Here is a 12182-nt window from a genome sequence, read left to right on the forward strand (position 1 = left end):
AAAAGTGATTAAAAAGGGTGCAACATGAAAAATCCCCACAATCTGCTCGGCTTTACACTGAAAACAGCGTGGAGAAATGTAAGCATGACCCGGATTATGAAATACCCGCGGCACCCTGGGATGGAGGAGAAAAACAAGTCCTGCGATGCGCAGCGTGACAAATGGTGGTCATAGTCAGGCTGCACCTAACAGTGGGAGTGACTTAAAGGGGGATGATTATATAGAAGGTGATGCTAGTGAGTGTATACACTGGGGGGGGGGGGGAAGAGAGGGGGGGTGGAGAAAGGGGGGAGAGAAGGGGGAAAGAGGGGGGAGCGAGGTCAGGGTGGAGAAAGAGAGGATAGGGAGAGAGAAGGGGAAAGAATGGGGAGAGATAGGAGGGGGGAGAATGAAAGAGGAGTGGGGGGAGAGAGAGGGGGAGAAAGGGGAGGGGGGAGAAAGAGGGACAGTGAGATTGGAGACAGAAAAAGAGAAGAGCAGGGGGGGAGAGAGAGGGGGGAGATCAGGGAGAGAGGGGGGCGAGAGGATAGGGGAGATAGAGAGGGGAGAAAGGGGGAGAGAGAGAGGGAAGAAGGGGGAGAGAGGGGAGGGGGAGGGAGGGAATGGTGAAGAAATGGAAGAAAGGAGGAGAGGGGAGAGAGGGGGAGAGAAGGGGGAGGGAGGAGAGGGGGGAGAAAGAGAGGAGAGGGGAGAGAGTGAGAGAGAAGGGGAAAGAATGGGGAGAGATAGGAGGGGGAGAAATAAAGAGGAGGGGGGGAGAGAAGGGAGGGGGGAGAAATAGGGACAGAGAGGATGGAGAGAGAAAGAGAGAAGAGCAGAGGGGAGAGAGAGAAGGGAGAGAGAAAAGGGAGAGAGGGGGGCAAGAGGGGAGGGGGGGAGAGGGGGATAAGGGGAGGGAGAGGGGGAAGAGAAGAAGAGAGAGAGAGGGAGAGGGAGAGGGGAAAGAAGGGGGAGAGAGGGGAGGGAAGAGAGAGGGGAGGGGGGATAGAGATGTGAGGGGGAGAGGGGAGAAAGGGGGAGATAGAGAGAGAGAGGGAAGAAGGGGGAGAGAGGGAGGAGAGTGGGGGGAGAGAGGGGAGGGGAAAGGGAAGAAAGGAGGAGAGAGGGAGAAAGAGAGGAGAGGGGAGAGAAGGGGAAAGAAGTGGGAGAAATGGGAAGGGGGGAGAGAAAGAGAGGAGAGTTGAGAGAGAGAGGGGGAGAGAGAGGGGGAGGGGGAGAGAGAGTTTGGAGAGAGAAGAAGAGGAGAGGGGGGGGGAGAGAAAGGGAAAGAAGGGGGAGAGATGGGAGGGGGAGAGAGAAAGAGAGGAGAGGGTAGAGGGGGGAGAGATGGGGGGGGGGAAGAGGGAGAGAGAATTTGGAGAGAGAAAAAGAGAGAAGGGAGAGAGAGAGAGGCGGAAGAGGGGGGAGACAGGGGGGGGGAGTAAAGAGGCGGGAGAGAGAGGGGGGCGAGAAGGGGGAACAATGAGGGAGAGATGGGAGGGGGGAGAGAGAAATCATTGCTTTGTGCACTGGTCTAAATCATTTGGTGGAGGGGGATTATGGTGCGGGGTTGTTTTTCAGGGATTGGGCTTGGCCCCTTAGTTCCAGTAAAGGGAACTCTTAAGATGTCAGCATACAAAGATATTTTGGACAATTTCGTGCTTCCAACTCAATATTGAACCCTCCGGACTAAGACTGGGATGCCAAGGCAGGCGTCCCAATACTTTTGACAATGTATTGTATCTATACATATTATTATTTATTACAGGAATAATATTTCTATAATCACCTCTGTAAAATATTGATATGAATCGTCTCACGTTTCAGCCGTCCTGACCCTCTACTTCCTGAACTACCTTCACTGGAGCGAGAACCTCTCCACCACCGTCTACCATGCCTTCTCCGGGCTCTGCTACTTCACCCCCATCCTCGGAGCTCCCATCGCTGACGGCTGGCTGGGCAAATTTAAGTGAGTTCTCCAACCAATCTCATTAACTAAAATATTTTCTTGTTTCCTAGCAAAGGGTGAATATGTGAGGCACATGAGTGCCTCTGAGCTGCGTCTTGCTCCAGGTGATCTGATCAACGTTGTATTCATTTATGGTCGGCTTGTATATAAATCACAGCAATGCCCATTTGAAAGAAAAAAAAAAGTTGTGCTTTGTGTTATTTACAGTATATACAATGTATATTTATTGGAGAACAACATTGAAAACACTTCCCACCCATAGGAAGTCATATGACGTCCTGAACTTGAAGTGGTTATACCAGGATGATGAGGGCAGCTACAGGCATCATCACAGTATCTTTCTTCTTAGCGATTCCCTATAACGTAAAAGCCATCCTAGCAGCTGATTAGCCTCTGGATTGCTTTTACAGGCTGTGGGAGGGGACGTCTGGCACCAGCACCTCTTTTGGCTCTTCTGTGTGATTCGGGAGTCCAGGATCCGATCCGGCGGTGCTGTTGGGTTATCACAGAGCTGGCTGAGCTGGTCCCCGGTCATCTCTATGATCCTGGGAGGCCGGAAGTGATGATGTCACTTCCTGCTCTGACGTAAACCCCGCCATTTTATTTCCTGGAAAGTAGAGATCAAAGTTTTTTTTTTTGATCTTAGGCTTTCCAGGGTAGAGGAGAGATGTTTTGATCTTAGGCTTTCCAGGGTAGAGGAGAGATGTGGGGTCTTATAGATCCCAGATGTCTCCATAAAGAGGACCTGTCATGCCCTATTTAAAAGGACAGTGTAAATATACAAATAAATAAATAAATAAAGAACCCCGTCTCCTCGAGCTCGTGTGCAGAAACGGGCGCATATGTAGGTGGTCCCCGCATATGTAAACGGAGTACGCACCACACATTTGAGGAACTGCTGTGAATGTTAGAGTGATACATGTAGATACATTGTTTATGTGTGATCTCTGATACATGTAGATACATTGTATGATCTTTGATACATGTAGATACATTGTATGATCTCTGATACATGTAGATAAATTGTATGATCTCTGATACATGTAGATACAGTGTTTGATCTCTGATACATGTAGATGCATTGTATGATCTCTGATACATGTAGATACATTGTATGATCTCTGATACATGTAGATACAGTGTTTGATCTCTGATACATGTAGATGCATTGTATGATCTCCGTTACATGTAGATACATTGTATGATCTCCGTTACATGTAAATACATTGTATGATCTCCGATACATGTATATACATTGTATGATCTCCGTTTCATGTAGATACGTTGTATGATCTCCGTTACATGTAGATACATTGTATGATCTCTGATACATGTAGATACATTGTATGATCTCCGATACATGTAGATGCATTGTATGATCTCTGTTTCATGTAGATACGTTGTATGATCTCCGTTACATGTAGATACATTGTATGATCTCTGATACATGTAGATACATTGTATGATCTCCGATACATGTAGATACATTGTATGATCTCTGATACATGTAGATACATTGTATGATCTCTGATACAGGTAGATACATTGTATGATCTCCGTTACATGTAGATACATTGTATGATCTCTGATACATGTAGATACATTGTATGATCTCCGTTACATGTAGATACATTGTATGATCTCTGATACATGTAGATACGTTGTATGATCTCTCTTACATGTAGAAACATTGTATGATCTCCGATACATGTAGATACGTTGTATGATCTCTGATACATGTAGATACGTTGTATGATCTCCGTTACATGTAGATACATTGTATGATCTCTGCACCTCATTACATCACATTTCTGTCCCCGCAGCACCATCTTTTGGCTGTCCATTTTGTACGTGTTCGGTCATGTGATCAAGTCTGTGGGTGCCATCCCATATGTGGGCGGCACAGAGCTGCATGTGTAAGTATGACGCCCCAACCCCCTCCCCAAAAGAAATCACACAATAAACGCCAACCACAAAATACAACAGAAAACTCCATCTTAGCTTCCCAGCTTTACAGGAGCAGGGGGACGGGTAAATGGACCCATCATACATAATCATCTGTCTCCGCCTCTTTCTCAGGGCTCTGTGCATCATTGGTCTGATCGCCATCGCCTTTGGAACCGGCGGTATCAAGCCCTGCGTTGCGGCCTTCGGCGGTGACCAGTTCGATGAAGACAATGTAAGATTTTATCTCTTTGGAAAGCAGGAAACGATAATGAAGGGCGGTGTACATCATTTGGTTTTTAGGGGGTTGGTTCCCCAGTAGGGGGTGTTTCAGTTATAGGTGGGGTCTGCTGAAATGGGCTTCTTATATGTCTCCGGAAATGAGACTCTCTATGCCAGTAATGGCGAACCTTGGCACCCCAGAACTACATTTCCCATTATGCCCAACTACACTGCAGAGTGCATGAGCATCATGGGAAATGTAGTTCCAAAACATCTGGGGTGTCAGGGTTCACCATCACTGCTCTAGGGGGTTCAGCTATACAACATCTACCAGAGACTGAAACATGGGCTACATTCACCCCTGTGTTCACAAATGTTTGACACAGAACAGCCCCCTGCTGCAGCCTCGCACCTTGCTACAAAGTTACAATATTGCAGTCGGATCACTGGGGGAGGGGAGACTGAGGAAATGCTTCTTCCTGCCTGTAGAAGACTGATGCCATCATCTCAGCCTAGGCAATGTCACTGGGGCATGTCTCCAGACCTAAACCCTATTGAGAATCTGTGGGGAATCTTCAAATGGAAGGTGGAGGAGTGCAAGGTCTCTAACATCCACCAGCTCTGTGATGTCATCATGGAGGAGGGGAAGAGGACTCCGGTGACAACCTGTGAAGCTCTGGTCAACTCCATGCCCAAGAGGGTTAAGGCAGTGCTGGAAAATAATGGTGGCCACACAAAATATTAACACTTTGGGCCCAATTTGGTTATTGTCACTTAGGGGTGTACTCACTTTTGTTGCCAGTGGTTTAGACATTAATGGCTGTGTGTTGAGTTATTTTGAGGGGACAGCAAATTTACACTGTTATACAAGCTGTACACTCACTACTTTACATTGTAGCAAAGTGTCATTTCTTCAGTGTTGTCACATGAAAAGATAGAATAAAATATTTACAAAAATGTGAGGGGTGTACTCACTTTTGTGAGATACTGTGTATATATATATATATAAATATATTTTAAAAAAATTCTCTTTCTTTTCCCCTCTTTATTCCCCCACTTTCTACCTGCTGCAGAGCTATATTAGGTTGCAGTGCTTTGCTGGATACAAGCACCTATACATCGGTCTATTCCCCTTATATAAGGGCAATCTGATTTACAAAGCTTTAGGAATTTGTTACCGCTCCTTGATTACTTGCTTGTACTCCATTATTATGCTTTAATAATGTAACATTCTGGTTAATTTAACCTACTTGACCATTGTACTCTAGTACTTCTTATCCAATAAAAATATGTTTAGAAATAATAAATGAAATAAAATGTTTTCAGGAAAAAAAAAATTCTATAAAAATATCACATCGTTTGTAGACACGATAACTTTTGTGCAAACCAATTAATATACACTTATTAGGATTTTTTTTTACCAAAAATATGTAGCAGAATACAAATTGGCCTTAATTAATGAAATTTGATTTTTTAATTTTTTTCTTTGGATGTTTTGTAGCAGAAAGTAAAAAATACTGTTTTTTTTTTTTTTCAAAATTGTCGGTCAGAATACAAATTGGCCTAAATTTAAAGAAAAAAATATATTTAAAAAAATTTTTATTGGCTGTTTTTTTATGGCAGAAAGTAAAAAAATATTGGTTTTGTTTATTTGTTTTTTTTAAAATAGTCGCTTTTTTTTTTCTTTTGTTTTTAGCACAAAAATATTAAAGACTGCAGGGAGATCAAATACCTCCAAAAGAAAGCTCAATCTAAGGGAAAAAAGTGTCGCACGACCGCACAATTGTCAGTTAAAATAACGCAGTGCAGTATCGCAAAAAAATGGCCTGGTCATTAGGGGGGTAAAACCTTCTGGTCCAGAAGTGATTACAATCTTGTAACCAGAGCTCATATTTTAAAATCCTGTGGATTTTAATATTTGTATAATAAAATACATTTTCATTAATTTTATTATTAATTTTTTGTTTGGCAATTTACTTACTGCTAAAAAAAAAAAAAGAAAAACCCTGGAGGATTTTTTTCCTTTTTTTGCTATCCAGTCGGGGTGTGCAGCTTCTCCAGTTTTATGAGTTTCTCTATATTAACCATGTATAAAATAAAAACAATGGATATCATGTGTAAAATAAAAACAAAGATACCATGTAAAAAATAAATACAAAGGATATCATATATAAAATAAAAACAAAGGATATCATGTAAAAAAATAAAAACAAAGGATATCTTGTATAAAATAAAAACAAAGGATATCTTGTATAAAATAAAAGCAAAGGATATCTTGTATAAAATAACAGCAAATTATATATTGTAAAAAATAAAAACAATGGATATCATGTATAAAATAAAAACAAAGATACCATGTAAAAAATAAATACAAAGGATATCATATATAAAATAAAAACAAAGGATACCATGTAAAAAAATAAATACAAAGGATATCATATATAAAATAAAAACAAAGGATACCACGTAAAAAATAAAAACAAAGGATATCTTGTATAAAATAACAGCAAAGGATATATTGTAAAAAATAAATACAAAGGATATCATATATAAAATAAAAACAAAGGATACCATGTAAAAAATAAATACAAAGGATATCATATATAAAATAAAAACAAAGGATATCTTGTATAAAATAAAAACAAAGGATATCTTGTATAAAATAAAAACAAAGGATATCTTGTATAAAATAAAAACAAAGGATATCATGTATAAAATAACAGCAAAGGATATATTGTAAAAAATAAAAACAAAGGATACCATGTATAAAATAAAAACAAAGAATATCATGTAAAAAATAAAAACAAAGGATATCTTGTATAAAATTATATTTTTTAATTTGTTTTATTGGCTGTTTTTTATGGCAGAAAGTAAAAAATATAAGTTTTGTTAATTTGTTTTTTTCAAAATTGTCGCTTTTTTTTTTGTTTTTAGCACAAAAAATAAAGACCGCAGGGAGATCAAATACCACCATAGGAAAGCTCTATTTGTGGGAAAAAAGTGTCGCACGACCGCACAATTGTCAGTTGAAATAACGCAGTGCCGTATAGCAAAAAAATGGCCTGGTCATTAGGGGGGTAAAACCTTCTGGTCCAGAAGTGATTACAATCTTGTAACCAGAGCTCATATTTTAAAATCCTGTGGATTTTAATATTTGTATAATAAAATACATTTTCATTAATTTTATTATTAATTTTTTGTTTGGCAATTTACTTACTGCTAAAAAAAAAAAAAAAAAAAAACCTGGGGGATTTTTTCCTTTTTTTGCTTTCCAGTCGGGGTGTGCAGCTTCTCCAGTTTTATGTGTTTCTCTATACTAACCATGTATAAATTATAAACGAGGGATATCATGAATATAATAAAAACAAAGGATACCATGTAAAAAATAAAAACAAAGGATAACTTGTATAAAATAAAAACAAAGGATATCATGTATAAAATAAAAACAAAGGATATCTTGTATAAAATAAAAACAAAGCAGGAATACTAAAAACAAATGGATAAAGAAAAAACAAATCAATCACAAACTCTAATCTGCGTCTGAATCATTTCCAGATTAAACACACATGCGGGGAGGTGCAGCTTGGTGCGGCGGCTGTAAATACTGGGAGTCCAGATGCAAGAACAGAACTGTATTGTAGTTAAAGTTTAAATAAACGCAACTACCCAGCGGGAAGTCAACAAGGCGCACTCACAGGATGTTGCAGCAAACAGTGTAACAGCAGGTCTCACATGCTGCAACAGCATCTGTCTCGAAGAATAGAACGTGGCCCGGCCAGTCTGTGCCTAAACGGGGAGGATTCCAGGAAAGACAGCATGTCCCTGCTCTTTCCCTACTCAACTGGAACCTCTCTCTATCACTTATACCATCCCTGTCAGATGGGTAACCTGTCCCTACACTACCCACACACGAATTGCATGCCAAGTCTGGGAGACAGTGCCTTAAATAGGCTTTGTCTGACCCAAGATGGCCGCCAGAGTTACATGTGGTGGCAGCATCCAATCGGATAGCTCCCCCAGTGACCCAGGAAACCACAGAGGAACCATGTTCCTCTTAAATTCCCCTCCAGCTGCAAAGCCAATGCGGGCGAGCGCCACCCGCAGTGGAGAAAATAGATTACAGCTGCCTACACATATCGAAATGTATTTAATGTTTACGAAAACCAGTTGATGCGACCTGAATGATGGTGAAGATTTCTTGCAATAAGAAAGATTTTTTTGCACAACTTTGAAAATACTTGAATTTTTTTTTTTTAATCTGGAAACGAATCGGACACATATTATGTTTTCTGACCCAATTGTGTTGTTTTTTTTTTCTTTATCTTTGTATTACTTTTGGGCTCCTTGCACACAGGGCTGTCCATCTGCAGAGTATCCCTCCCGGGGGGCCCTAAACACCAGTACCACTCCCCCCATCCAACCACAGCCTGCCATAGACTTTGACAGGCTGCCTTCTAGAGATCTGCACAACGGAAACATTTGTTTTGTTTCGTTTTGGATTCGTTCGTTAAGTTAATCATTTTGTTTTGTTTTAGTCATTATGTTAGAATGATTAATTTTCAGAATTCAGATTAATTTCGTACATTCGTTATTTTCAAACCCATTCGAAATTCGTTCTATTTTATTCTATTCTATACTATTTTTTATTCTATTCTTTTATATTCTTTTATTTTTTATTCCGTTCTTTTATTTTCAACTCTATGCTTTTTTTTTTATTCTATTCTTTTATTTTCTACTCTATTCTCTTTAATTTTCTATTCTATTTTATTCTACTCAATTCTTTTGTATTCTATTCCTTTTTTTCATTCAATTCTATTCATTTCTATTCTTTTATTTTCTATTCTATTTTATTCTACTCAATTATTTTGTATTCTATTCCTTTTTTTTCATTCAATTCTATTCATTTTTATTCTTTTATTTTCTATTATCTTCTTATTAATAATATACAGGATTCATATAGCGCCATATAACAGTTTACAATAGCGCTTTACAACACAAAGAGAGACAGCACAATTACAGTACAATACAGTTCAATTCAGAAGAAATAGAAGGGCCCTGCTCAAGGAGCCTACAATCTAAAGGACCTATTCTATTCTATTCCTTTATTTCCTTTTATATTCTATTCTGTTTTATTCTATTCTATTCCTTTATTTCCTTTTATATTCTATTCTGTTTCATTCTATTCTATTCCTTTATTTCCTTTTATATTCTATTCTGTTTTATTCTATTCTATTCCTTTATTTTCTATTCCATTTTGTTTTATTCTATTTTAGTATTTTCTATTCCTTTCTATTCTATTCTATTCTGTTCTGTTGTATTGTATTGTATTCTATTCCTTTATTATCTATTCTATTTTATTATATATTTTATTTTCTATTCTCTTTATTATTTTCTGTTCTATTCTATTCCATCTGGAAAACACACAGAACAGAGCTTTGCCTATTTAAACAAGGCACAGCTCTGTTCTGACAGGGAGGGGGAGTGATGGATTTTTTTTCCCCAGCATTACTGGATTGATCCCTGCTTTGCAGGGTAAGAAAATCCATCACTTCCTTTAGTAAAAGCACCACATACAGTGTACACAAAAACACTTGCTAGGCACACAGTTAATCATGATGCTAAATCCTTCCCAACCAGTGTCATTAGTACAGTGACAGTGCATATTTTTAGCACTGATCAATGTATTAGTGACACGGGTTTCAATAAAGTGTCAGCTAGTGTCTGATTGTCCGCCACACTATTACAGTCCCGCTATAAGTCACTGATCACCGCCATTACTAGTTTAAAAAAATAAATAAAGAAAAATGCCAGTATATCCCCTAGTTTGTAGACGCTATAACATTTGCGCAAACCAATCAATATACAGTAAACCCCCCTCCATCGCGGGGGTTACGTTCCGGACTCACGCGCGAAAAGTGAAAATCCACGAAATAGAAAAACCCTATTAAAATGCATTGTAGGCATGTTTTTTTTACTGTCACTGTACTTTTAAAAGCATTTTAAGGTCTTTAAACACACTTTTAAAACAAAAAAACTAATTTAAAAACATAAAAGATACTGAGAGACATAGCAAGAGCTATGGAAAACACAAAAATTTAAAATTTTCAATGATTTATATAGTAAAATAACATTACAGAAAAAACGCAATATACCGGGACCGCAAAAACTGAACCCCAATGGAGCGGGGGTTTACTGTACACATATTTTACCAAAAATATGTAGCAAAATACAAATTGGCCTCAATTAATGAAGAAATTAGATTTTTAAATATTTTCGATTTTTTACATTTTTTTTTTGATGTTTTGTAGCAGAAAGTAAAGAAAATGTTTTTTTGTTTTTTTTTCAAAATTGTCGGTCTTTTTTTATTTTTTTATTTATAGCACAAACAATAAAAAAAAACGCAGAGGTGATCAAATACCACCAAAAGAAAGTTCTATTTGTGGGGGGGAAAAAAAGACATAAATGTAATATGGGTACTGCGTTGCATGACCATGCAATTGTCAGTTAAAGTAACGCAGTGCCGTATCGCAAGAAATGGCCGGGTCATGAAGGGGGGGGGGGGGGGGTAAATCTTCCATAGGTCAAGTGGCTAAGGCTCCATTCGCACCAATGCGTTTTTTTTTTTTTTTCAGGCTTTTTGGAGAAATGCAGGAGATTTTTTTAACATCATTTCCTATGGAACACGTTCACATCAATGCATTTTTGTTCCTCTGCGTTTTTGGAAAGGGCCAGGGTTTTTTTTAAAATGCAAAACGGTGCTTTATTTTTTGCTTATTTGGTTCAATGGACTTCAATGTAGAAGCTGCAGAAAAAGCATGTAGTGCATTTTTACCGTGATTTTGCTGCAAATTGCGTTTTGAAATCTGCTCAACAACAAATCCCCCCCCCCCCCAAAAAAAGCATAAAAAATGCAAATTGCGGTTAAAAAAAAAAAAAACGAAGTGGAAAGCACAGCAAAAAGGACTACAGAAAAACTCAAAAGCAACATACATAGGTGTGATTTGAGCCTAAAAGACTTTATTTTTTTCCTGTGTTCTCCAGGTAAAAGAAAGAGGAAAATTCTTCTCCATCTTCTATATGGCCATCAACGCCGGCAGTCTCATCTCCACCTTCGTGACGCCGATTCTCCGAGGTCAGTTATTTTTTATCCACCTCCGGCTCTTAAATGGCGAGCCAATGTTTTGTACTATCATTTATTTCTTTACCCATTTGCCGCCCACCTACCGTCAAATGACAGCGGGGTGGCTCTTGTTCTGGGAGGACGTCATATGACGGTTCCCCCTGGACGGCTGGGGGGGGGGCGCGCAATGCAGCGATCGCAGTCACGCTGTGTTCCTAGGACACGGCGCAACCCCGATCTTGGTAAAGAGCCAATGACTTGGTTCTTTACCCCTGTGATCGGCTGGGTACAATCATAGCCGGTCACATGTAAATGCGGAAGTGTCGTTTATCGGCGCTCCTCCCCTCACACTGCCAGAGTGTTTGGCCGAGGAGAGCTGATCAGCGGCTCCTCCACAAAGGGGAGTCCAAGATAAATAATCAGGGCACTGATCATCAGTGCCCTGATTACAGTAAAGCAAAAGCAGTGCCCATCAGTGACACCAATCAGTGCCCATCAGTGACACCAATCAGTGCCTATCAGTGACCCCAATCAGTGCCCACCAGTGAGCTCAATCAGTGCCCATTAGTGATGCAAGTCAGTGCCCATCAATGCCTGCTCATCTGCGCTGCCTATCAGTGCTGCCTATCAGTGCCCATCAGTGCCGCCCCTCAGTGCCCATCAGTGCCACCCACTAGTGCTGCCTATCAGTGCCCATCAGTACCACCTATCAGTGCCTATCAGTGGATGATTGGCGGTGACTGGCGTCCAGAAATGGGAAAGTTCTGGATTCACCTTTGTTTATAGACACCCCTTCTGTCCCATTGCGCTAAAGTGGTGCCAAACACCTCCTCTCACATCATTTCTCCCCGTGTCTTGCAGGAGATGTCCAGTGTTTCGGGATGGATTGTTACGCTTTGGCGTTCGGCGTTCCGGCCATTTTGATGTTTGTTGCACTGAGTAAGTAAA

The 12182-nt window shown here is 39.7% G+C and overlaps 1 protein-coding gene across 2 annotated transcripts in view; it reads left to right on the forward strand.

Annotated features, from left to right (window-relative positions):
• Positions 1-12182, forward strand: part of LOC309559057 (solute carrier family 15 member 2-like) — an 87292-nt gene that overhangs the window by 40776 nt on the left and 34334 nt on the right. For both annotated transcript variants that reach the window (XM_082262191.1, XM_082262190.1), the window contains 5 exons: positions 1807-1948; positions 3772-3864; positions 4028-4127; positions 11156-11246; positions 12096-12173. In XM_082262191.1, coding sequence (XP_082118317.1) covers positions 1807-1948; positions 3772-3864; positions 4028-4127; positions 11156-11246; positions 12096-12173 — 504 coding nt within the window. The remainder of the gene's footprint in view (positions 1-1806; positions 1949-3771; positions 3865-4027; positions 4128-11155; positions 11247-12095; positions 12174-12182) is intronic.

This window comes from Pelophylax lessonae, assembly GCF_965119305.1.
Source record: "Pelophylax lessonae genome assembly, chromosome: 6".
Lineage (NCBI taxonomy): Eukaryota > Metazoa > Chordata > Amphibia > Anura > Ranidae > Pelophylax > Pelophylax lessonae.